The sequence below is a fragment of the Barbus barbus genome, assembly GCF_936440315.1.
Source record: "Barbus barbus genome assembly, chromosome: 12".
In the NCBI taxonomy this organism is placed as follows: domain Eukaryota; kingdom Metazoa; phylum Chordata; class Actinopteri; order Cypriniformes; family Cyprinidae; genus Barbus; species Barbus barbus.
This window is the reverse complement of record NC_136740.1, coordinates 30,770,215-30,793,496: the sequence shown is the minus strand read 5'-3', so window position 1 is coordinate 30,793,496 and position 23,282 is coordinate 30,770,215. Positions and strand designations below refer to the sequence as shown.

The following is a 23,282-nucleotide window of genomic DNA, read 5'->3' as shown; positions in this document are numbered from 1 at the left end:
TTGAAAGTCACAATTACTAAATAAAAATGTGAAATTATGGCTTAATCATTATTACTCATCTCACAATTGTCTTTGTATATCAATTTGTACTTTTTGTCATAATGACTCTCATAATTTTGACCTTCTGTACGAATTTCCACCTTATTGTGTGCCATAATTTATCCTTTTTATTTAATAATTTTGACTTTGTAGGTCAAATTTGACTGTCAATTTCTACTTTTATCTCATAATTTCAGCTTGAACAATTTTTACTTTCTGTCTGACCATTTTGACTGTAATAACATTTATCATAAATTAGTATGTCATAATTCTGACTTAGTATCTCATATTTTGATGATTTATGTCAATTATGGTTTATCTCATAATTATGACTCAGCATCTCATATTTTGACTGTCAATTTTTTACTTTTTATCTGATAGTTTCCACTTAGCGTTCTCATAATTACGACTTAGTACCTTATATTTTAAAATTTTAATGTCATAATTATGACTTTTGTCTCATAATTATGAATTAAAAGTCAAAATATGAGATGTGTCATAATAATGGATTCTTGTCTCACAATTATAACTTAATATCTCATATTTGGACTTTTTACGTCAATTAGGGCTTACTGTCTCATAGTTATAACCCAGTATCTCATATTTTGATGATTGATGTCAATTATGGCTTATCTCACAATTATAACTTAATATCTCATATTTGGACTTTTTACGTCAATTAGGGCTTACTGTCTCATAGTTATAACCCAGTATCTCATATTTTGATGATTGATGTCAATTATGGCTTATCTCATAATTATGACTCAGCATCTCATATTTTGACTGACAATTTTTTTACTTTTTATCTCATAGTTTTGACCGTCAGTTTCCTTTTCACACCTACAGTATCTCTTAGTGTGTCATAATTATAACTTCTCATAATTATGACTTACTGTCTCAGTTTTAACTCAGTATCTCATATTTTGACAATTTATGACTCATAATGCTTACTTTTTATCTCATAGTTTTGACTGTCATAATTTCCGCTTTTTATCTCATACTTATCACTTATTGTACCATAATTGTGATTTTCATAATTATGACTTAGTATCTCACATTTTGACTGTCATGATTATAACTTCTCAGAATTTCCACTTTTTTATCATACTAATCTAAGTGTCATAATTTTGACTTTTTTTCAAAATTATGATGCAAAATATGAGATGTCATAATTATGACTTTGTCTTCACAATTATGACATGTTATCTCACATTTTGATGTTTTATGTCATTATTATGATTTACCAGGACTTTGTGGCAGAAATGGGCTTCTATAATCATATGACCTCAGAAGAATTGGAATATAATGTGCAGAATCATAAAGATGACAATTTAGATACTTTTATGATGCCTTGTGGGAGATTGCCAGATGGGGTTACTATGAAATTTTGTGGAAAATAGCTGCGTCAAGATCAACATTTGTCTTTCCATGGAAAAAAAAAACCCCCAGCATATGGGTTTGGAATGAAACAGAGTAAATAATGACAGAATTTTGTTCTTTCTGCATGAACTACTCCTTTAAATCAAGATTTGCTGATACAACGGTCCAGATGTTTTTCAGAGTGGTCATGACTGGTCACCAAAGCGCTTGAGTGCATTTAAAGGGAATTAAAGACTATTAGACCAAAATGTTCTTTGATATAAAGTACAAGCAAAGAAAACAGGAAACACGATCACAACCATTCAAACTGGTCAATCAACTTTTTGGTGTAAAATAAAGCCTTTACATATGTAAATCTCTTGTGCAACTACAATGAGTACATAGCTGTTTTTCAGGTTTGTTATGTGCACTGCAAATAGAGCGTGACTTGAATGGTCCCCCACCTGTGGGATGAAATAATAAGCCAGTGTAAATACGCACCATCTGTATGATAAATATAAGAAAGGTCATAATGTAACCGGTTTCATATTGCTCCTGATAAACAAATCTAATTCCCCTAGAGGTAAAACACAACTAGTGATACTCACGCCACGAAAACAAAGGCAATTCACGTGAACGAACACAAGAACATCGTGAACTTGAAAATGCATCAATGCTTTGAAAACAACAACAGAAGCATTTCACCTGAATAGACTGAACTGTGCGACCGTTTGGTAATGCATAGATCTGTTCCCCTCCTGTGGAATATTATCATTCCATAGCCAATGCTAGGCAGGAACATTTGCTTCCGAACCGGACATGATGTGACCAGAAATAATAAACCTGATGTTTAATAACAGGAGCTCAATGACAATCACGCATCGCTTAGGATTTGAGTCACATCATGCCTGGTAAGGACAGTGTTAGGCATCAAATGAAAAGAGCAATGATAAACAAAAGCAAAATAAATAAATGGCTTATTTTGATCGCTCCCTTTCATTTCCTTTATTTTGGTTCATTTCCTTTCGTTTTGGCTTCCTACAGATTATACATCTGTCCTCTGTATAACAGCAGTTAGATACAAGACGTCCTTGAGGAGGCGACCGAATCTTGTTCATCTCTCAGGGGAGGAAGGGCTCGTCCTCGTCTTCCTCTTCGGGGGCAGGGCCCGGGTCGCTCAGACAGCGCATTAACCGTTGCTGCGGCTCCTTGTCGTTATCCTCGTCGGCCGTTTTGTCTTTTCTCTGCTTCGTAGGAGAGGGAACTTTCATGGTGAGGCCGCCCTCCACCTCACTCGCCTTCGGCTGGCTTCCCTTCTTGCTGAACTCATCCACAATGCTGACGGACTCTGGGCTCTGCGGTGAGGCGAGGTCCACTTTAATGGTGGGGATGCTTTCTGTGACGGACTTGAGGCCCCATGCTTGAGGGTCTGTGGGAGGGGAAGCAATCAGGAACTGAATAGATACTACACAGACAATCAGTACTTTATTCCAGTGTTGTTACTGTTAACTCAAACTAAAGCTATGAAAATTTTTTCGTTAATTGAAATAAACTATAAATATTATATGAAAAACTTAAATGAAAATTAGAAATGATGCCTTGGTTGAAGTAATACATTTCTGAAATATTTTTTTTTAAGCTAAATAGAAAGAACAAAAACAGAAAACTAATAATGACAAAAACACAACAACATTACTAAAGCGTAAACTGAAACTAACATTAAAATCAAAACTGAAAATATAAAATTAAAAGCTAATTTAGAAAAAATTTAGTAGTGAATAAATCAATCTAAAATAACACTTTTATTCAAAGATAAATTTACTTAAAAAAAACCCAAGTAATAATTATATCATTTGCATTTCTTTCTTTCTTTTTTTTTACATTATTGGCATACTTGTTTTTAATCTGGTTGGAAGAAAAAATCTAACAAAAAGTAAAGAGGTTTATGTAAAAAAATAAATAAAAAAAAAATACAAAATTTAGTTTTTCAAGAATTTAATTAGGTATATTTAAATGTTTTTACTGCAAATAAGACAAAAATACTGACCTTAAACTAAAATTTACAAAGATTAATTTAATTAAAAAGCACAAATATAATTAATTAAATAATTTGCATGATATAAAATATATATTTTTCTTTTTTTCTCTTATTTATTTTACGCCACTGGCATATAGTTTTTTGTCTTGCTGGAAGCAAAAATCGAACAGAATTGAATGGTTAATGCTTAAAACAATAAAAAACTATTTATCAACATGGGGTTAGAAGAAAGCTTAATTAAACTTTTCTTTATTAAATTTTGCTTTTCCAAAAAAAAATTATATTTTTAAAAATTATAGTTTTACTAGCTTATAACTGCTCTTAAAACATCTGATAGCCCTAAAAAAAATGCACCATGGTAATTATGGCTTATGACCAAGTACTACAGTTATTTTTACTGCAAACCATAGCAATTCAATACAGGATCTCTTTCAAATGGAAAAACTTTCAAACATTTTGCCGTGTTGATTGATTTCATTTAACAATTGAAAATTTTGGTTAATATCCATTTACCACAATTTTATTGCACAAACAAACTAGTAGATCTTTGTAAGGAATATGGCTTGATTTGTGTTGATCACTAGGGGGCACTGCACAACAAACTCTAGCCTGAATGATTGTCAATTCACAGCACATTCACTGAGAGGAAAGACCTGAGGCTGAATCCGCTCGGAACAAAAGAGAAAGATTTCAGTGACACAACAGGATCCTCAGCTCATATATCAGCGGTCCAGCAGAATAAACGGCTGCCTCACCTGAAGACAGTCGAGCTCGAGCGATGGTGGGAGAATCAGGAGGTGGAGCGGGAACGGTGAGGTAATTGTTCATCTGTGATATCTGAAAGTAGAGAGATAAAAACCTTAATCAAAACTCTGTTATGATTAATAAAGCACATTCCACCTATCTTTTATATCAAATAGCGTTCAACTGACATGATTTTTAATGGCCAGTGATAGTAAAACAATGAATTAAGATACATTTTTCCTCGTTATTATAGATTTTGAGCTATCTGAGAGTTTAGATGATCAGATAATCTCTTTGTATCCAATGATGTTGCATCAGTCTATCATTAACTTCAAACCTTCTTTTCCAGGTCAATCATTTTCTTCCGTTGGATGACGATCTCGTTCCAGCCGTCCTCGTATGGATCAGCAATCAGAGTGTGTCTGTTGTACGAGCGCAGCTAAAAAAAATACACAAGACAATTTAGTTTGATCTGCATTAAATCACACAAAAGAAGGAAAAACCAAAAGAGCTGTTTGAGAACAGGAAGTGGCGAACGCTCACTCTCTGGCGGGTCCTCTGCAGGTTGGTGCGCAGGATCTTCCTGATCTCTTCCTCACGAGCCTTGGAGACCTGCGGCAGCGCCCGGTCCTGAGGAGGCTTTTTGGGCTGGATGTTCCTGAAAAACATTGGAGATAAAAAAAATAAAATAATTATTATCCTAGAACAAACACAAATTCCATTAAATCTACACACATTTATATTTCTCCACACATTCGCCATGCATTATATAAATTCCTTAAACCTTCCATGCATTCTACATTCTATATGTATTATATAAACTGCATAATTTCCGCGCATTCTTTGTGCATTACATGAATTCCTTACACATTCCACATGCTATATGCATTCTATGAATTGCATGCATTCCACACATTATTTAAATTGCCGACACGTTCCACATTCTATATGCATTTCATAAATTGCATACTCACATTGCTTTACACATTTCACAATTTTTATGCATTCCACACATTCTCCATTCACTCTCTAAAGTCTATACACATTCTAAAAATTCCATGCATTCTAGTCGAATTCCACACAACCTCTAAATTCCTTATAAACTGCATTTGCATTCCATAAATTGCATACTTTTCACACTCTATATGCATTCCATAAATTGTATACACTGCACACATTCCCCAAATTCCTTACATATTTCAAATTCTACACGCATTCCATAAAATGGCAAACATTCCACATATTCTTCATGCATTATATAAATTCTTTACACATTCCACACTCTATATGCATTCCACACATTTAACACATTCTCTAAAGTCCATGCACATTCCAAGAATTCCATGCATTCGTCAAATTCCACGCATTATCTAAATTCCTTACACATTCTATATGTAATCCATCGATTGCATACATTCTACATACATTACATAAATTCTTTACACATTCCAAACTCTACACGCATTCCATATCCTGCATGCCTTCCACACATTCTCCATGCATTCCATACACACCCAAACAAATGTATCCATGTATTCTAACCTAATTCCACACATTCCATGAATTCCACACATACTTAATTCTATAACATCCCAAATGTGCTATAATCACTCCTTAAATTCAATGCACATTCCATACACTTTCTATAGTATATTCTATCTGCTTTCCATGAATTCTAAAACAGATCCTGATTATGGAGGTTGGAGGCACTCACTGCATGGAGACGGTGGACGGCAGGGCCGAGGGAAGCTTGGCTCCGCCGCCGCTCTCCACCAGCTCAATGGCCTGCTTCATCTCCATCTTGTGGTAGAAGGCGATCAGCTGCGGTTCTCTGGAGCGCTCGCCCGCTATCAGGCACTTCTTCACGTACTTCTTATTGAACCGGTTCAGCCTGGAAATGAGAAGGAAAAGGTGAAGCTTTCATTTGATCGTGGTTATTTTTTATCCAGATAACAAACCCCGGCATTCAGTCTCATTACGGCAGAGAAACACTGATGCTTTGTCTGGAATCCATATGGAACATACTGACCTTACAGTGCATTGAAATGAACCAAACTACATGTGGTTCTCCATATTCTATGCAAATTTGACCCTAAAACTCACTTTCTCTGCTGCACAAGCACAGTATATTAGAACAAAACGATCCAGACTGTAAACTCAACCAACTAAACAAAAAAAACACGTCTGGTTTCAAAACATCATCCAAATACCAAGAGCAGACGTAAGAATCGTTATGATTTCATATAGACTTCAAAATCGCTCACAGAAAAGACAAATTTGACTGAGTTATATACGTACTTGTCCTTCCAGTGATGATGTCCGTAATGTCCGCAGATGTCCTCGATGCCGGTTAGCAGATGGTCCAAAAACTAAAGACAACAAAATGACAATTGATAAGCTGTTTAGGAAACAAACAACGATATCAATCAATAACGCTGAGATTATCAGTTAAACAGAAGCTGCAGCTGAACATGATGTTGATAATGAGCATCAAAGTGGACAGCAGAGAGATTTCTGCCAGTCACTCACAGCATTAACAACGATGAGACGCTCATGCAAATAGGTGTTTCCATAGCAACAATCAGCTTTATGAGTGGTGAATAAATGCCAATTTGTGGGCAAAATGTTCTGTACTGAGTTCTGTGGAGTGGATCCAAGCTCATGTCTGGCATACAAACTGCCACCTGCTTTTTCTAAAGAATACTCATATTAAACTCATGTAATATAGTAAATATGTTATATTAAATAATATATTTCTACATTTAAAGTTTAATATATAATTATTTATTTATATTATATATTGCAAACTATAAAAAAATATATAAAATTATAAATATACACTCACTGGCCACTTTATTAGGTACACCTTGCTAGTTCCGGGTTGAACCCCCTTTTGCCTTCAGAACTGCCTTAATTCTTCATGGCATAGATTCAACAAGGTGTTGGAAACATTCCTCTGAGATTTTGGTTCATATTGACATGATAGCATCACGCAGTTGCTGCTGATTTGTCGGCTGCACATCCATGATGCGAATCTCCCGTTCCGCCACATCCCAAAGGTGCTCTACTGGATTGAGATCTGGTGACTGTGGAGTGAACTCATTGTCATGTTCAAGAAGCCAGTCTGAGATGATTTGAGCTTTGTGACATGGTGCATTATCCTGCTGGATGTAGCCATCAGAAGATGTAGTCATAAAGGGATGGACATGGTCAGCAACAATACTCAGGTAGGCTGTAGCGTTTAAACGATGCTCAATTGGTACTAAGGGGCCCAAAGTGTGCCAAGAAAATATCCCCCACACCATTACACCACCACCACCAGCCTGAACCGTTGAGACAAGGCAGGATGGATCCATGCTTTCATGTTCTTTACCCCAAATTCTGACCCTACCATCTGAATGTCGCAGCAGAAATCCAGACTCATCAGACCAGGCAACGTTTTTCCAATCTTCTATTGTCCAATTTTGGTGAGCCTGTGGGAATTGTAGCCTCCGTTTCCTGTTCTTAGCTGACAGGAGCGGCACCCGGTGTGGTCTTCTGCTGCTGTAGCCCATCTGCTTCAGGGTTTGATGTGTTGTGCGTTCAGAGATGGTATTCGGCATACCTTGGTTGTAACGAGTGGTTATCTGAGTTACTGTTGCCTTTCTATCATCTCTAACCAGTCTGCCCATTCTCCTCTGACCTCTGACATCAACAAGGCATTTTCATCTGCCGCTCACTGGATATTTTCTATTTTTCGGACCATTCTCTGTAAACCCTAGAGATAGTTGTGTGTGAAAATCCCAGTAGATCAGCAGTTTTTGAAATACTCAGACCAGCCCGTCTGGCACCAACAACCATTCCACGTTCAAAGTCACTTAAATCCCCTTTCTTCTCCATTCTGATGCTCGCTTTGAACTTCAACAAGTCGTCTTCACCACATCTAGATGCCTGAATGCATTGAGTTGCTGCCATGTGATTCGCTGATTAGCAATTTGTGTTACCAAGCAATTGAACAGGTGTACCTAATAAAGTGGTCGGTGAGTGTGAGTGTGTGTGTATGTATTATATATATAATAAATATATAATTAAAAATTTATTTATAACTATTTAATTTTAATTATATTTTTATTACTTTGTGTAAATAATCGAGTTAATATTTCACTCAAACATGAACACAAAAAAACTAGATATAAGTATACTTTGTCAACATTTATGTTCATATTTAACCTTTTACATAAGAATGTATTCAGTAGCATAGCATATTATTTGTTGCAGTGATATTAAATCTAGTATCGAGAATAGCGATATTTCACCGGTGTTTTTCTCATCTGGATTGTTGTTATTATAAACGTTCTCAACGCTCCCAAGCTATGGACAAACATTCATTTAATCTGGCCATTTATAACTGAGATGCCTCTGTTTACTGAGCACTGCACTCCCGCTGCTGATGTTAAAACATTTACTGAGGCTCAGTGTGATTACTAGGGAAGCTTTTCTCCTGGACAAAAACACGAGTCACTGCTTTAACATACTGTGAGTGTTTGATTAGTTATTAGCTGTGGAATATTACCTAGAAACATTATTATTCACCTAAAGAGTCTATTTTTAGGATAATTAAGATTTCTCGCATCGTGTCATTATTTTCATGAGAATTAAGCTCATTTTCCTGCTGAATTTTAATTAATGTAACAATGTGTTACTTAAGTTTGTCATTCCAAATTCCTGATGGTGATTCTGTTTAGATTTTCCTGATGGCATTTACCATTTTAATTAAAAAAATAACTTATTATTAATTCAAATCAAAATAAACTCAAATGATTACAGTAAATAATACTATGATAAATAAAACAATGTTTACAATAATGATTTTTTTTATGTTTATTATTTTTTTAATTTAATCAGTTAATAAATGTATTTATTTTTGGGGATTTTGGTGCATGATTGTAATGAAAATAATGTCACAATTCAAAAATCATAGGGGTTTACAAATGGGCTTAATTTTCTTTATGCAAAGTGTTGTTTTGATTTTGTGTTCAAATATGAGCTGGAAATATTCTAGGCATTTTATGTCTAAACAAAAAATGTTTTGACACCTGTCATTCTAATATATCAAGCTGCATTTCTGCGAACTGTACCAGTATGTGACCAGCAGGTGCCACTCAAACACACTCACCTTCAGTAATACTGGATGTTACACAAACCCAAACAAGAGAACTAAATAATTAAGTTATTATAATTAACTCATCTAACCCAGCCCTGCTTTTATTATGAACCAGACTGTGCAATCGAGTCTATTCGGCACTGGTAGATTGTTGAGAAAGCATAAAATATTCCTGAATCACAGATGGGAGAAACTCAGAGATGAGCAGCACCTGTGTGTGAATCTCCTCATTAATAGATCGCTTCGTCTCCTGTTTCTTCTTCACCGCCAGGAGGTCCACCAGAGGTCGAATGGTCATGCCCTGCCAAAACAAAGAGAGAAGAGTGCAAACTGATGACTGCGCACAGATGGTCCTATTTAAATGCAAACGAAATGGCTTTAGTCATTTAAAAAAATCGTATTGACATAAAAAAGGATGACACAATGTTAAGCAAACCACTTATCAAAGTCATCTTGAAAAAATGTATATGCATTGGCCCCAAACAGGCAAACCTAAAATTGCATGAGTCACTGCATTAGAAATAAAATAGCACTATTTTCACATAAAACATTTCTTAAACACTTCTAAAAGATTTTTCACTGCATTTGATATAGTTGCATTGCACTGCATAAAATATAATTCAAACTATGCAGTGTGACATGGTTTGTGTGTGTGTGTGTGTGTATTTGAGACTGAATGAGATGGGACTAGAAAGGAAGTTTAAAATTCCTGTTCTGCTAAATACATAAAATACTATGCCAAAACCTCCTGGCAACTAAAAGAATTACAGGTCATGACTAGCGAGAAATTAGATTTACACGCAGTGGGCGGCACCTCCTGTCCTGAGCTGTAATTCATAGCGTGTCCTGGCTTGTGCATGCATGATTATTCATACTACAGTGTGCTGAGCAATGGTGAAGGACAGAGGGGTGACTGCAGCGTTTGTTACACTGGCGCTGTTTCTACGTGAAGAGGATTTTTCCTCAAGGTCATAGGCTGGCAGAGATCAAGATACACCGCATGCAGCAGTAGCAAATGCACCATCACATCTGACACTGCAAACTGTCTCCACCTTCCACTTCCTGCGAACAGCACAAACCCTATGCAGCGAGATCACAGACAGTCTTTTGCAGTGACCCCAAATAGTACACCTAGGATTTTATGAGAGTCCCTGCATTAGACAGAACTGTACTGCAAAATACAGTAAAATAAAATGAAATCATAATTGACTGCATTTACTTTCTTAACACGTTCTTCTAATTTAAAAGGTTTTGTCTTTGCTTTCAAAACAAATCCTCAGTTTGCTATTTTGAATAAATCGATTTCATTCAGAGTTTAAAGTGTAACATAAGTGTCTAAATACTTTTCGGGGTCACTTTATGCAACACATTACTACAGAAAGACCCAACATCACAACACAGACAATCACAAACACGTCCCAAACATAAAACACAGGTAGGGTAACACAAACCTTGCAATTTGAGACCTTTCCTTACGTCCTTGTTCATATGTGTGGATAGAGACACACTATTTAAACATGACACCGACCAACAGCAGCAGCATACAGAGCAGAAGACAAACAATTACTCTTCCAGCAGCCTCCACAAAGCAATCTCAACAATAAATAACCACTGTCAGGACGAACTCGAGTGCCTGACAGTGTCCTCTCGAGTCACAGTGATGAGAGAAAACACCTCCGACACATTAAAACATCTGGGGTTCACCATTTCTGCAGGTTTTAGGAAGGTAAATTGAAGACGTTTTAAGATTAAGTAAAGAATTAAATTAAACGGAGCGCAAAACACCATCAATATGGTCTCTAAATGCAAAATGCTTGTATTAGAAACACTTCAGAAAAGTTTGAAAATACTTATGATATAAAAACTTATGGCCACTAAAATATGGAAATAACTTTTACTGTACTTTCTGATCTTACAGCCAAAAACTGTTCATCCTCTGTATTTTAGTCATTTTTCCAGTGCAAATGTATTTTATGACATAAAATGAAGCAGCAAAATTAAGCAAATTCTATACATATCCATATATACATGCACACATACATAAACCATATAAATTTTACTTTTAATAAATTTTTTATGCCAGTTTAATCCATTTAAAACTACAAATAAAATAAAAATAAACAAAACAAATAAAAATGGCATTTATATATATATAAATAAACTAATATTTATATATATATACACACACATATACATATATATATATATATATAACTTATATAATTTAAGTATACACATACAATAAAAAGTGTGTATCAAATATTTTTACTGAACTTTTAATTTGTACTTTATTTTAGGTTTATATATAATATTACACATATATATGCAAATGTCTTTTACGACAAAATCAAGACGTAAAATAACCTAAAACAATATGTCTTGTTTTAAGAGAAATTTATCAAAATAAAGTGAGTTTATGATAAAAAAAAAAATATCTGGCAATGAGAAAAAACAACTTAATTCCCCAAGTTTTGATTCCCCATTGACAGATATTTGTTCTTTTTTAAGCATAAACTTGCTTTATTTTGTTGGATGTTTAGATGTTTGTATCGGAAAACATGACAAAAACACTAAAGGAAGTCATTTTAAGTGGTTTTGTCCAATGTATGCAACATTTAATGCCATGACTTAATTTAAGACTTTCTGCTCTGATTTAAGACCTTTTTTAAGACCCACAGAAACCTTGCAAACACTCATGAGGAGATTACAATAGATCTGCAAAGCTGTTTGCTTCTTTAACTTGAGGAGAACCATGATGCATTGACCCTAAACCACTCCGACACGCTAAAACTACTCCAAAACATCAGCCACCATCAGTAAATCCACGATACAAACATGTGAAGATCTGGATCTCATCGTTTCTGTGTATTGTACACAGACTCTGTGCTGGTCCTGCTCTTTTGTAGCACTGTTTCCACAAAGCAGAAAGCCTCACGTTACGATATCAATCATTCAAAACAGAAACCAGGAGGGTTACTTTCACCATTTTCAGCAGCTCGTGCATATCTCAGAGACAGAAGAAGAAATAGTGGTGTAAACACTCACGGCAAAAACAAACAAACCATACGAGTGTGTTCGATAATCAAGCAGCCAGTAAAACCTGATGGAGCATAAGATGCTTCAATAACCAAGTCTGAAGCCACTACGTCAGTATATCAAACGCAAGGTTGACTAATAGCTGGCCTGCACTAAATTCTGAAAGGAAATTAAATTCCACAAATTTAAATTTAAATTAAATTGTGCATTAACCCATCTGAATTACCTATGCAAATGACCATGTCCAGAGACAAAGAATCGTAAAACTTTCCCTTTACGATTTTGACCCTTGCTACATGCTCTAATGCATTAATAGGAAAGTATTTTCTGTGGCCAAGGAAATACCCTTTCTTAGAGTTGATATGAACTTACACTGAATGTTCGCTGGACGGACAGATTTAATTCTGCGACAGTTATTACTGTCAGCCGATATAAATAATTGTAATTAATCATAATTAAATTGTAATTATTTATATACAATTCCCTTTTGAGCTTATAAATTGTTACATCTGCGAACAGTAGATTGTGATACCTTCACTCCTGCCCTCTGGAGGTTGTTGCTGATGTCACTAACAGTTGTTTTAAGGTCTTTCTTTACAGCTGTCACAATGTTTCTGTCATCAACTGCAGATGTTTTCCTTGATCTACCCGTTTGAGGTGTTACTTAGTACACCAGAGGTTTCTTTCTTCCTCAGGAGCTTCCAAATGGTTGTACTTGCTATTGCCAGTGTTTGTGCAATGGTTTGATTGATTTTTCATCTCTCAGCTTTACAATTGCACGTTTTTCACCCATAGACACCTCTCTGGTTTTCATGTTGGTTACACATCTAACTATGAATGCAGTCTGCACGGATCTGAAACTGAGCGCAGACATTCAGTGCTATTTATTGTTTGAATAATCCATTAATAGGACACACCAGGTCAACAAAACACACCTGTCAGTCACATGATCCAATACTTTTGGTAACATGAAAAATGGGTGGGTTCAATTATATATATATATATATATATATATATATATATATATATATATATATATATATATATATATATATATATATATAAAGCGTGTGTATATTTTATTTTATTTATTAATTAATTATAACAACTTGAGAAGCAGTCACTGACCTGCACAAACACCGTGAAGAAGATGACAGTGATAATGGCGGTGAGGAACATGTTTCTCATGGGGAAGTGATCATAGTTTAGCAGGTAGACCAGGGAGAAGGCGATCGCTCCTCTCAGACCACCGTAAGCTATGATAAACTGGTCCTTAGAGGTGAGTTTGACGATACGGAACTTGTTGATCACGAAGGTCAAGCCGATAACACCTTTGAATGCAGTAAAACATTCATTAAACAACTTCTTTAATTAAGCACACAGAATACATTAAGAAAGTAGTAAAACTAATTAAAATCAAAGCACAGTTTAGCACACCACTTAAAGATGAACATTCCCATCTCTCTCTCTCTCCATTTTATATATATATATATATATATATATATATATATATATATATATATATATATATATATATATATATATATATATATATATGCGCACACACATACACACACACAATTAAAGTGTATATTACATTTATATATTTAAAATTTACATACATTGTATTATATTTATATATATTATATTTAATTTAAAATTGTATTAAATGTTAGAAAATGTTTCTCGTCTATTTTTTTTCTTCATTTTATTAATTTTAGTATTAGTATACTTTATTTATTATATAATTGTTTGTTTTTTACCTTCTCCAAACCCAAATACAATAAAAAAAAAGTATATATTATATCAAAGATTTTATTTCATCAAATATCTTTATTTTTACAAACAATTAACTAATTATATATATAAATATTAGTGGTGCCAAAATTAGCATGCTAACGCATGCGATTAATTTTTTCAGTTTAATGCGTTAAACTTGTAAATGAAAAGGTAATGCGTTACTTTACTAGTTACTTGAAAAAAGTAATATTATAACGTAACTCGCGTTGCTTGTAATGCGTTACCCCCAACACTGTTTACGACCACATCAAACTGGAGACGTTTCAGACATGCGCTCCACTTCACTTCAGCGCCAGGTGCGAGTCAAACGAGCGCGGAAACGGTACTGTGCTCTTCAGCGCACTCTTCAATTGCACGCACAAAGACACCGGCACGTGCTGTAGCCTGTATCCTTTCATATCAAAGCGCGAAAATAAACTACGTGCATGCAATGTCGTTTAAGTTAAGTCATGAAGTTACCAAAAAGACGATTAAAGCCTTAAAACTGTGCATGCATGTAATATATTTTATATAGGGTGATCATACGTGCCATTTTTCCCGGACGCATCCTGGCCAGGATCTCTATATTGCCTGAAATATCTAGGATTTCGTTTGCGTGTGCAGACCGATCGGTGTATGAAACTATTCCAGAGATACCAGAGTGGTGCTGGCCTTCAGTCATAAAAAAAGATGTCATTATACAAATATTAAAACTATACTGTCTTTATGTTGTTTGTACATTAATTAGAAGATTGAATGTGAAATTATTGCAATATAAAAGTAAATTTAAAAACTTTAATGTTAGGTAGGATTAATCGCGATTAATTTCAGAAAAATGTGCGATTAATTAGTTTATTTTTTTTAATCGATTGACAGCACTAATAAATATATATATATTTATTTATTAAATAATTAAAGATGATGGACCTTCCCTGAATCCATGACGCAAATGCACACAATCACACCCCAGATACTGAAGTGAAACTAGTGAATAATTTGGAGATTTAGGAGGTCCCGCTAAACTTCACTCACCCAGAACACGCGCCACCAGGCAGAAAGTGACGGTCGCCACCACGAATGTCCAGTTCCACTCGTGCGGCCCGGCCACCGTCGACACTCCCAGGAAGATGAAGATGAGCGTGTCGCTCACGCTGCTCCACATCTTCAGGAAGTACTTGATGGTGGTGTGGGATTTATGGGAAATGTTGGCCTCCACATAGGGACGCATGACGGCACCACATGCAATTAGCCTGCAGTCAGAAGATTCATCTACGTTATTGACCCGACAATACTTCCTTCATATCATCTGATATCAAGATTTATCACCTTATTCATTTCATACCATTAATGGGAAATGCACTGCACATGTTTGTTAGACCTCCAGAATCATACATTTGTTTACAAGTAAACTCCACATTCATTTTTTCCCCACAAATTCTGTATTTTCCATTTTTGTTTGTAGATGAGTTTATGATTTATTACAAAATTAGCATCAAATATGGCATCTGATTAAATGACTTCATAAAAGTTTTGTAATCACTCTTTTAAAATAAAACATATTTTGATTACATGATATTCCTTAAAAAATAACAATAAAATAAGTGTTTCTAAAATAAATAATAATATTAATAATAACAATGGTTCCTAATGAAATTCATAAAAACATATGAAAATTAATTTACAGCAAAACACTGCATTTTTATTTTTAGTCAAATAAGGTGCTGCACAATTGAACCTGTATACCATATAAATTAAAACATGGATAAAAAATATATTTTGTTTGTATTACATTTCTTTAATAATAATAATAATAATAATAAAAATTTCTCAAAATGTATTATTTATTTATATTTTATTTTCTGTCAAATAAGGCAACTTGGGTGAAAAAAAATATTTTTGGGTTCTATGATATTCCTTAAAATAATAATACAATATAATGTTGCAATAAATGGTATTTATTATTATTATCATTATTAACTACAAGTTTTACTATACAATAGTAATACATTTCTGTCCCAATTTGCCCTACAGTCAGTTGGTCCAAGGGTTGAATTTCGACCAGCCCTTGCATAAAATCGCACCACGGCAACAGTTTCAATAAATCATCAAAATACATCAGCATACACCCTTTAAAGTGAACATCTCAATTTCCCTCATTTAGCTCGACGTGAGGAATTAATTCCACCTACAGTCGAGGTGGTCACGACAACTTACTGACAACTGAAGTGACTGACTTTTGTCTGCAAGTGGAAGCAGTGGAGGATTATGGGGTGTGCTTCAATGCCTAACTATCTCCACCTGATAAACCTGTGACTCACTGTAACACAATGTTAACAGAGGCGGGTCGCAGTTCCACCTCTGACTGGGATCATTATCAGGACTGATCATTTTAACTGCTGGGCTTGTGAAGGCTCCTCCTGTTCTCATTTGTTCCTCTTTTAAAAGGGCATCTGTGACAACACTTCCTGTGACCGCAGTGAGCCGTGCCTTCAGGAGCAATGCTTTGCATAATAGGCTATTTCACAGCTCTGTGCTGTTTTATACAGCAATATGCATTCGAGACTGTGTGTCATTTTTAGATAAAATGACTTGTTTTATACAATACAAGGGTAAAAAGGTACGTCATGTCAAGCAAATGCATGCATTTGTACCTGAAAGGGTAGATATTGCTGCTAGCTATGCTAAGGTCATTCAAAGATACATAAACTGATATGTAAAACACTTAGGAAATAATATGCCAAATGCATAAAATGTAAACTACCATTCAAACATTTGGTGTCGAGTTTGAAAATTTGGCTCTTATGCTCACCATTTATTTAGTCAAAGATATAGCAATATTGTGAAATATATTCAAATAGCTGATTTCTATGATTATAATTGATTCCTGTGATCAAAGCTGAATTTTCAGCATAATTTCTCCAGGCGTCGCATGATATTTTTTCAAATTCTGTGTTTTCTATTTTATTTTTTTCTGGATTATTTGTTTTATGATTTACTACAAATGTATCATCAAATAAGGATGTCTAATGAAATGGCAAAATAAAACTAACAATCAGATGAAAATATTACAAAATTTTAAAAATATAAAGTTCAAAAGAACAGCATTTATTTGAAACTAGTTTATTACATTTTAAATAGACTTTGAATCAATTTAATGCATCCTTACTGACTTGAATTTCTTTCAAAAAGAAACAAACAAATCGTTAAACAATATTACACCACCCAGCCTGTCCATTTTTAATTGTTTGTTGTAATGGGTGGATCAGTTTTGCAGACCATGAGATACATTGTGAATCACTGCTTCATCTCCAGGCCTGTCGGAGCTTCAGACTCTTTTTATCATCCACTCGAGCGTCACCAGCTCATAACCGAGAGCCGTCTTCAGCGCTGAGGTATTGACCGAGCTCTGACAGACTGTTACTTACGAGCAATGACTCCAGACGCCTTGAGACGATAGATGAAGTGTCGGCAACAAGCTGTTAAATCACTGGATGCTTTCAAATCTGAGAAAAACCAGCCTTGACCTGCTTCATCTGGCCCCGTTTATTGATTTTATCATTTAGTGAGAAACAGAAAACACTCGTGCAATTTTGGAGAGTCAATTTTAAAAATAAAAAAAGCCCCATAAAATAACAACTTATTTTAATGTTAAATAAATTCAACATGAATGCATGCTCCTGGTCTTTTTGAGAATGACTTATTGTTACTCCAAACTAAAAATGTTTTTTTTTGCAAAAATTCACAGAATTTTAAGATCGTTTTATTATTTAATACAAATTTATCATAAAAAAAAGTGTCTAATGAAATTTATTCAAACTTTAACAATTTAATCAATCTTTTAGAATGAAAATCTAATTAAATCTAATTAACTAATTGATTAATTTAGCATGTTGCATTTTATTCCGCATCATATTGTGCACAATTATTGGTGCATGTTATTCCAAATAAAAGGTTTTAGCAACATTTTATAAATCACTTTAGTAAACAGGGTTATATAGTTAACTAAAACCATAAAAAAATGCATTTGCATTAATTGAAATAAAAATAATTAATGCAAATATGTCCCAAAAAATAAATTAAATAAACTTTTTAGTTTGAATTTAAAATAAACATTTTATTTAAACTAGTTACCTAGCAGCTTTTACCATTTCCATGTGATTTACTTGACTAAAATAACTAAAACTAAAAGTTAAACAAAAATGTATAAAAACTATATAGTCATATTTAAAAGAAAACTAATAAAGATGACAAAAAAAACTTGAACTCAAATTAAAATGAAACTAAAGCCATAAAAACACTTCCATTAACTGAAATAAAATGACCTTTAAATGAAATTTAAAAAATACAAAAACAAAACATCAACTTTATTCATTTCAGCAATATTTTCCATTTTTATCAAGTTTACTTGATTCACTAAAACAACGAATACTGAAAAAAATTACTATAGACATAAAAAAATAAATGACTGCGAAAAAAAATTGCTAAAACTTCAACTCAAATGAAACAAAATAATTTACATCACTTGAAATAAAATAAACCTTAACTGAAAAGTACTAAGTGTACTAAAATAAACTAAATTAAGAAACTAAAAACTAAAACATTTAAAATAGAAACCATAACTAAAAAAATTTATTAAAAAATAAAATAAGATAAAATAAAAATTACTAAAACTTAATCTCAAATTACAATAAAAACTAAAAATCTTAAAATTAAAACTAATTAAAAATATGAACAAAACACTGTAAGAGTACCTCAATGATGCTGAAATAGCACTGCTAGTAAATGAAGTGGTCACTTACGCCATGATGCCGGACAGATGAAACACCTCCGCCGACAGGTAAGCCATGTAGCTGTAGAGGAAGACGAACAGAGGCTCGATGACACGCGTGTGCGAGGTGAAGCGGGACGTGAAGGCCGACAGGATCCCGTAGATGCCTCCCACCACGATACCACCAAACGACACCACCAGAAAACACACGACACCCAGAAACACATCCATGACACTGATTGTGCCCACACTGCTATACTCCTCAAAGAGATGATACAGCACCTACAGACAAGAACAACAGGAAGTGTGCATCAGGAATGAACACCATCCACAGCATTAGAGCCACAGGCAGCTTAATCAAACATACAGGCCTGGTTTCACAGACAGGGCTTAGTTTAGGCCAGGATTAGGCCATAGTTCAATTAGGACATTTAAGTAGCTTTTAGAAACGTGCCTCAGAGAGGAAAAAAAAAACATTATTGGTGAGCATCAAGCTGCTTTCAGTTAAAACAGCTCAAACATGCATTTTAGTCTGGGACTAGGTTTAAGCCTCGTCTTTGAAACCGGGCATAGTGTTACCATGGTATTAAAAGTATATATATATATTTTTTTTTTCAATGACATTTTTACTTAATTTTAATTAATATTATATTTATATAAAAAATAAAAAAAACATGTTAAAATGTATTACTATGTTTAGTTAATATTAACATTTAATTTGAGAAATATATATTTTTTATTTATTAATGATATATTATAATTTATTGTAAGTATTATTTATTATAAACTTTATTATAGTCAAGTATAATAATAATAATAAATAAACTATTTATAATTTATTTTAATTAATATATATATAAAAAACATTATTTATTCTAATTATTATACTTCATTATACTTATTCATAATATATTTTTTATTAATATACAATATCAAAAGATTATATATACACAAACAAGCAATATATTAATTTAATCTAATTATTATAATATTTGCATTATTAAATTAAATTACTGAATTTACTCACATACGTACATATATAATATAGTATTACTACAACAAAAATTGCATACTATATTATTTATTTATTTACATTTATTTAAATTATATCAATTCTTTCATTTATTATTTATTTAGTTTAACTTACTAACCAACTAGCTATATGTCTAAGACTGCATCACAAGGTTTCTTGCTTAAATTATGAAAATGTGTAAACATCCAGATTTAGTATTTTTCCTCTTATGAAGTACATTAAATATTATCAGACCCTTTTGTGCTTGTGCAAAAAACTCAAACATGTATTTACTGCTTCCCAGTGGAGATGTACAAAGCGGGACAACCAATACTGCTCAGATTAGCAGAGGAGGACTTCATCGAACACCTGATCTCATGTTTGACTTCTTTCATTGATCACCTCTAAGTGTGATTGGTTTCATTGACCACTCGAGACAGAAGATCATTGAAAGCATGAGGTCAAGCAGTCAGGGAAAAACAGTTGAGCTAATGGAAACGAGACGACTCAATCAGCTGATAAACTGAGCTGTGAGAGTGAGTTCTCCCAGAGAGAGAAGGACTGGAACAATCCCATAGATTATACAGAGACTAGCGGCTGATCGACAGAGAGCTACAACAGCAGAGGCAGGACACAATAAACGACATTCTGCCAATAACTAATATCAAATAATAACATCATTTAATTAAAATTAATTAATTAATTTAAATAAAAATACATTCATATTTTGACAGTAAATTTCAATATAATTATATTTTAAATATTATACACTTTATACAAACCAAACACCAATGAGTTGTTTGTATGGGTTCAGTCATTTTAGACACGTCCAAAACTGTTGCAACAGATGGAAATACAATTTTTAAATACATGAACTATGTTTCCATCTTTGTTGCCACAGTTGTGTTAGTGCCTTTTTCTGTTCTAAAGAAGGATGTGTGCCAATACTTTTGTCCATATAGTGTATGTACAATTCATAGGTGTTTGGTGATGAGTTTTTGGATCAGGACTTGTCTTTCTGCAGACCAGTCAAGTTCTTCCACACTGACTCAATCAATCATGTGTTTTTGAACCGTGTCTTATACACAGAGGCACTGTCATGTTAGAATAGAAAAGGGTTCTGTTCAAACTCTTGCTGTAAAATTAGAAGCACACAATTCCCTAGAATATCATTATATGCTTAAACATTAAGATTTGTACTCGCAGAAATTACTAAAGTAGTCAAACATGTTCATTAGAAGGGGGTGTCCAAATAATCTATATATCATAAATAAATAATTTGCAAACTTCAAGCAGCTTGGATTCTGTGCCTCTCCACTCTTCCTCCAGACTCCAGACATTGATTTCCAAATGAAATGCAAAATTGACTTTCATCTGAAAAGAGGACTTTGGACCACACTGAGCAACAGTCCAGTTCATTTTCTCCACAGCCCAGGTAAGATGCTTCTGACGTTGTCTCTGGTTCAGAAGTGGCTTGGTAGCCCTTTTCCTGAAGACGTCTGAACTTTCAAGATATTCAAATTTTTTTAGAAGCACCTGTGTGTGTGTGTGTGTGTGTGTGTGTGTATGTATGCATGCACGCATGCATATTTTTTTATTATATAAATAAAACTTTATATAAATGATATTTACACATACATACAGTAACACTACTTAATTTTCTTTTTCATAAGTAGAACTCAGTGAACTCACCACAGTGACAGCGTCATTAAGTAAAGACTCTCCGAACACCAGGATGTGGAGCAGCTCGTTAATGTGGATCTCCTCAAACACAGCCAGCACGGCCACGGGGTCCACAGCCGAGACGACGGAGCCGAACAGCAGGCACGACAGGAGGTCCACGGTCGCCAGTCTATGGCCCTCAAGCTGGCAAACGCCGTACAGGAGACCACCAACGAAGAAGGCATTCCAGAACGTTCCCACCACTGCAAACATGAGAATAGTGCCCAGGTTCTCAGTGAATTGCCGTATGGGCAGGAAGTAGCCGGCGTCGAGGATGATGGGAGGCAGCAAGAACAGGAAGAAGACTTTGGAATTCAGCACCGGAGGGACCTCGCCTACCACCTTCATGAGACCGCCGACCAGCAGGCCCACCACGATCAGCAGACAGCTCTCCGGCACGATGGAGGACAAGCGAGGGATCAGGTGGAACCCTGAAAGAGAATGAGAAACATGGTTGCATCAAGACAGGACAACTGCAATCATTGGATATTCATATAATTCATACAAATTTTCTAAATTTTAACAAAGAGTTAACCGATACTTTTGCTGAAATTGCAAAAGTAATACATATTTTTGGTTGTATTTTATATATACATATTTTGGTAACAAATATTTTTGGTTGCCACAATTTCACTAAATTCATCACCAAATCATCACTAAATATAATATAATATAATATAAAATAAAATATTTCAGTCAAAATAAACAACTTAAATTAAATAAAAACGTATCATGCAGCTAAAACATTTAAACAAAAATAAAATGTAATAATCATTCAATCAAATTTGATCAACACAAATAAAAAAATCATTTAAGTTGCACATCGATTTATTTTTATATATTTTTTGATGATATAATTGTGATTTTACTCAAACTCGTTTAAATAATGGCTGTAAAAAAAACAAAACAAAAAAAACATTTAGCTGGTTAACATTGTATACTAGCTACAACACTAATGGAGGAAATAAGCCTGTTTCTCCACTGGCAGCCATTCAGATATTATACAATCAACATAACTGTATTGTATTCATTTGTCTACATGCACATGCATCAGAAGGACAGGAAGTATTTTTTCAGTGTTTTGTTAAAAGTGTCTTATAGCAACAAGTTTAACAACCTGTGGTTTGTTACATTCTGTAAAGGGACATTTAAAAAAAACAATTCACAAAATAAATAAATTGTACAATAAAATGATGAATAAGATAAATAACTGGCTTAGTTTTACTTGTTTATCGAAAAACATAAATAACTAAAAAACAAATAAATAAAAATAAATAGCTTCTGCTTTGTTTCACTGCTTTATCAAAATTACATACATATACACACATACATATATATATATATTATTATTAAATAAATAAATCACTTCAGAAATTACATAAAAATAAAATTCAGCTTATTTTACGAACATAATATTATAAACAAAAAATCCAAAATTTTTAATATATAAACAATTTTTACGACACGTTGAGGCATAAATACCTAGATTATGACAGAGTTAAGGTCTTTGCACACGGAGTCTGAAATTCTTGTCCGAAATTTTCGCATGTTAAAAAATAAATACAACCTCACATTGTGTCAATCACGTTTACACACTGCCTCCAAAACTTTCACCCGTCATTAAAAAAAATATATTAAAAAA

At 33.9% G+C, this 23,282-nt stretch overlaps 1 protein-coding gene across 2 annotated transcripts in view; it reads right to left on the bottom strand.

Moving 5' to 3' along the window:
• Window positions 1-223: 223 nt before the first annotated feature.
• LOC306877791 (sodium/hydrogen exchanger 1-like) overlaps window positions 224-23,282 on the bottom strand; it is a 36,276-nt gene continuing 13,217 nt past the window's right edge. The window contains exons 2-13 of one of the 2 annotated variants that reach the window (XR_013784900.1): window positions 21,611-22,071; window positions 18,938-19,188; window positions 15,171-15,388; window positions 13,488-13,690; window positions 9,535-9,624; window positions 6,479-6,549; window positions 5,895-6,071; window positions 4,724-4,838; window positions 4,518-4,619; window positions 4,192-4,273; window positions 730-2,827; window positions 224-611 (exon numbers count right to left, since the gene is read on the bottom strand). Coding sequence is in view for 1 of the 2 variants with exons in the window: in XM_079429767.1 (XP_079285893.1) it covers window positions 2,520-2,827; window positions 4,192-4,273; window positions 4,518-4,619; window positions 4,724-4,838; window positions 5,895-6,071; window positions 6,479-6,549; window positions 9,535-9,624; window positions 13,488-13,690; window positions 15,171-15,388; window positions 18,938-19,188; window positions 21,611-22,071 (2,078 nt within the window). In the remaining variant the exon portion in view is untranslated. Of the gene's footprint in view, window positions 2,828-4,191; window positions 4,274-4,517; window positions 4,620-4,723; window positions 4,839-5,894; window positions 6,072-6,478; window positions 6,550-9,534; window positions 9,625-13,487; window positions 13,691-15,170; window positions 15,389-18,937; window positions 19,189-21,610; window positions 22,072-23,282 lie in introns of both variants that reach the window. The other variant, XM_079429767.1, reaches the window with a different exon arrangement.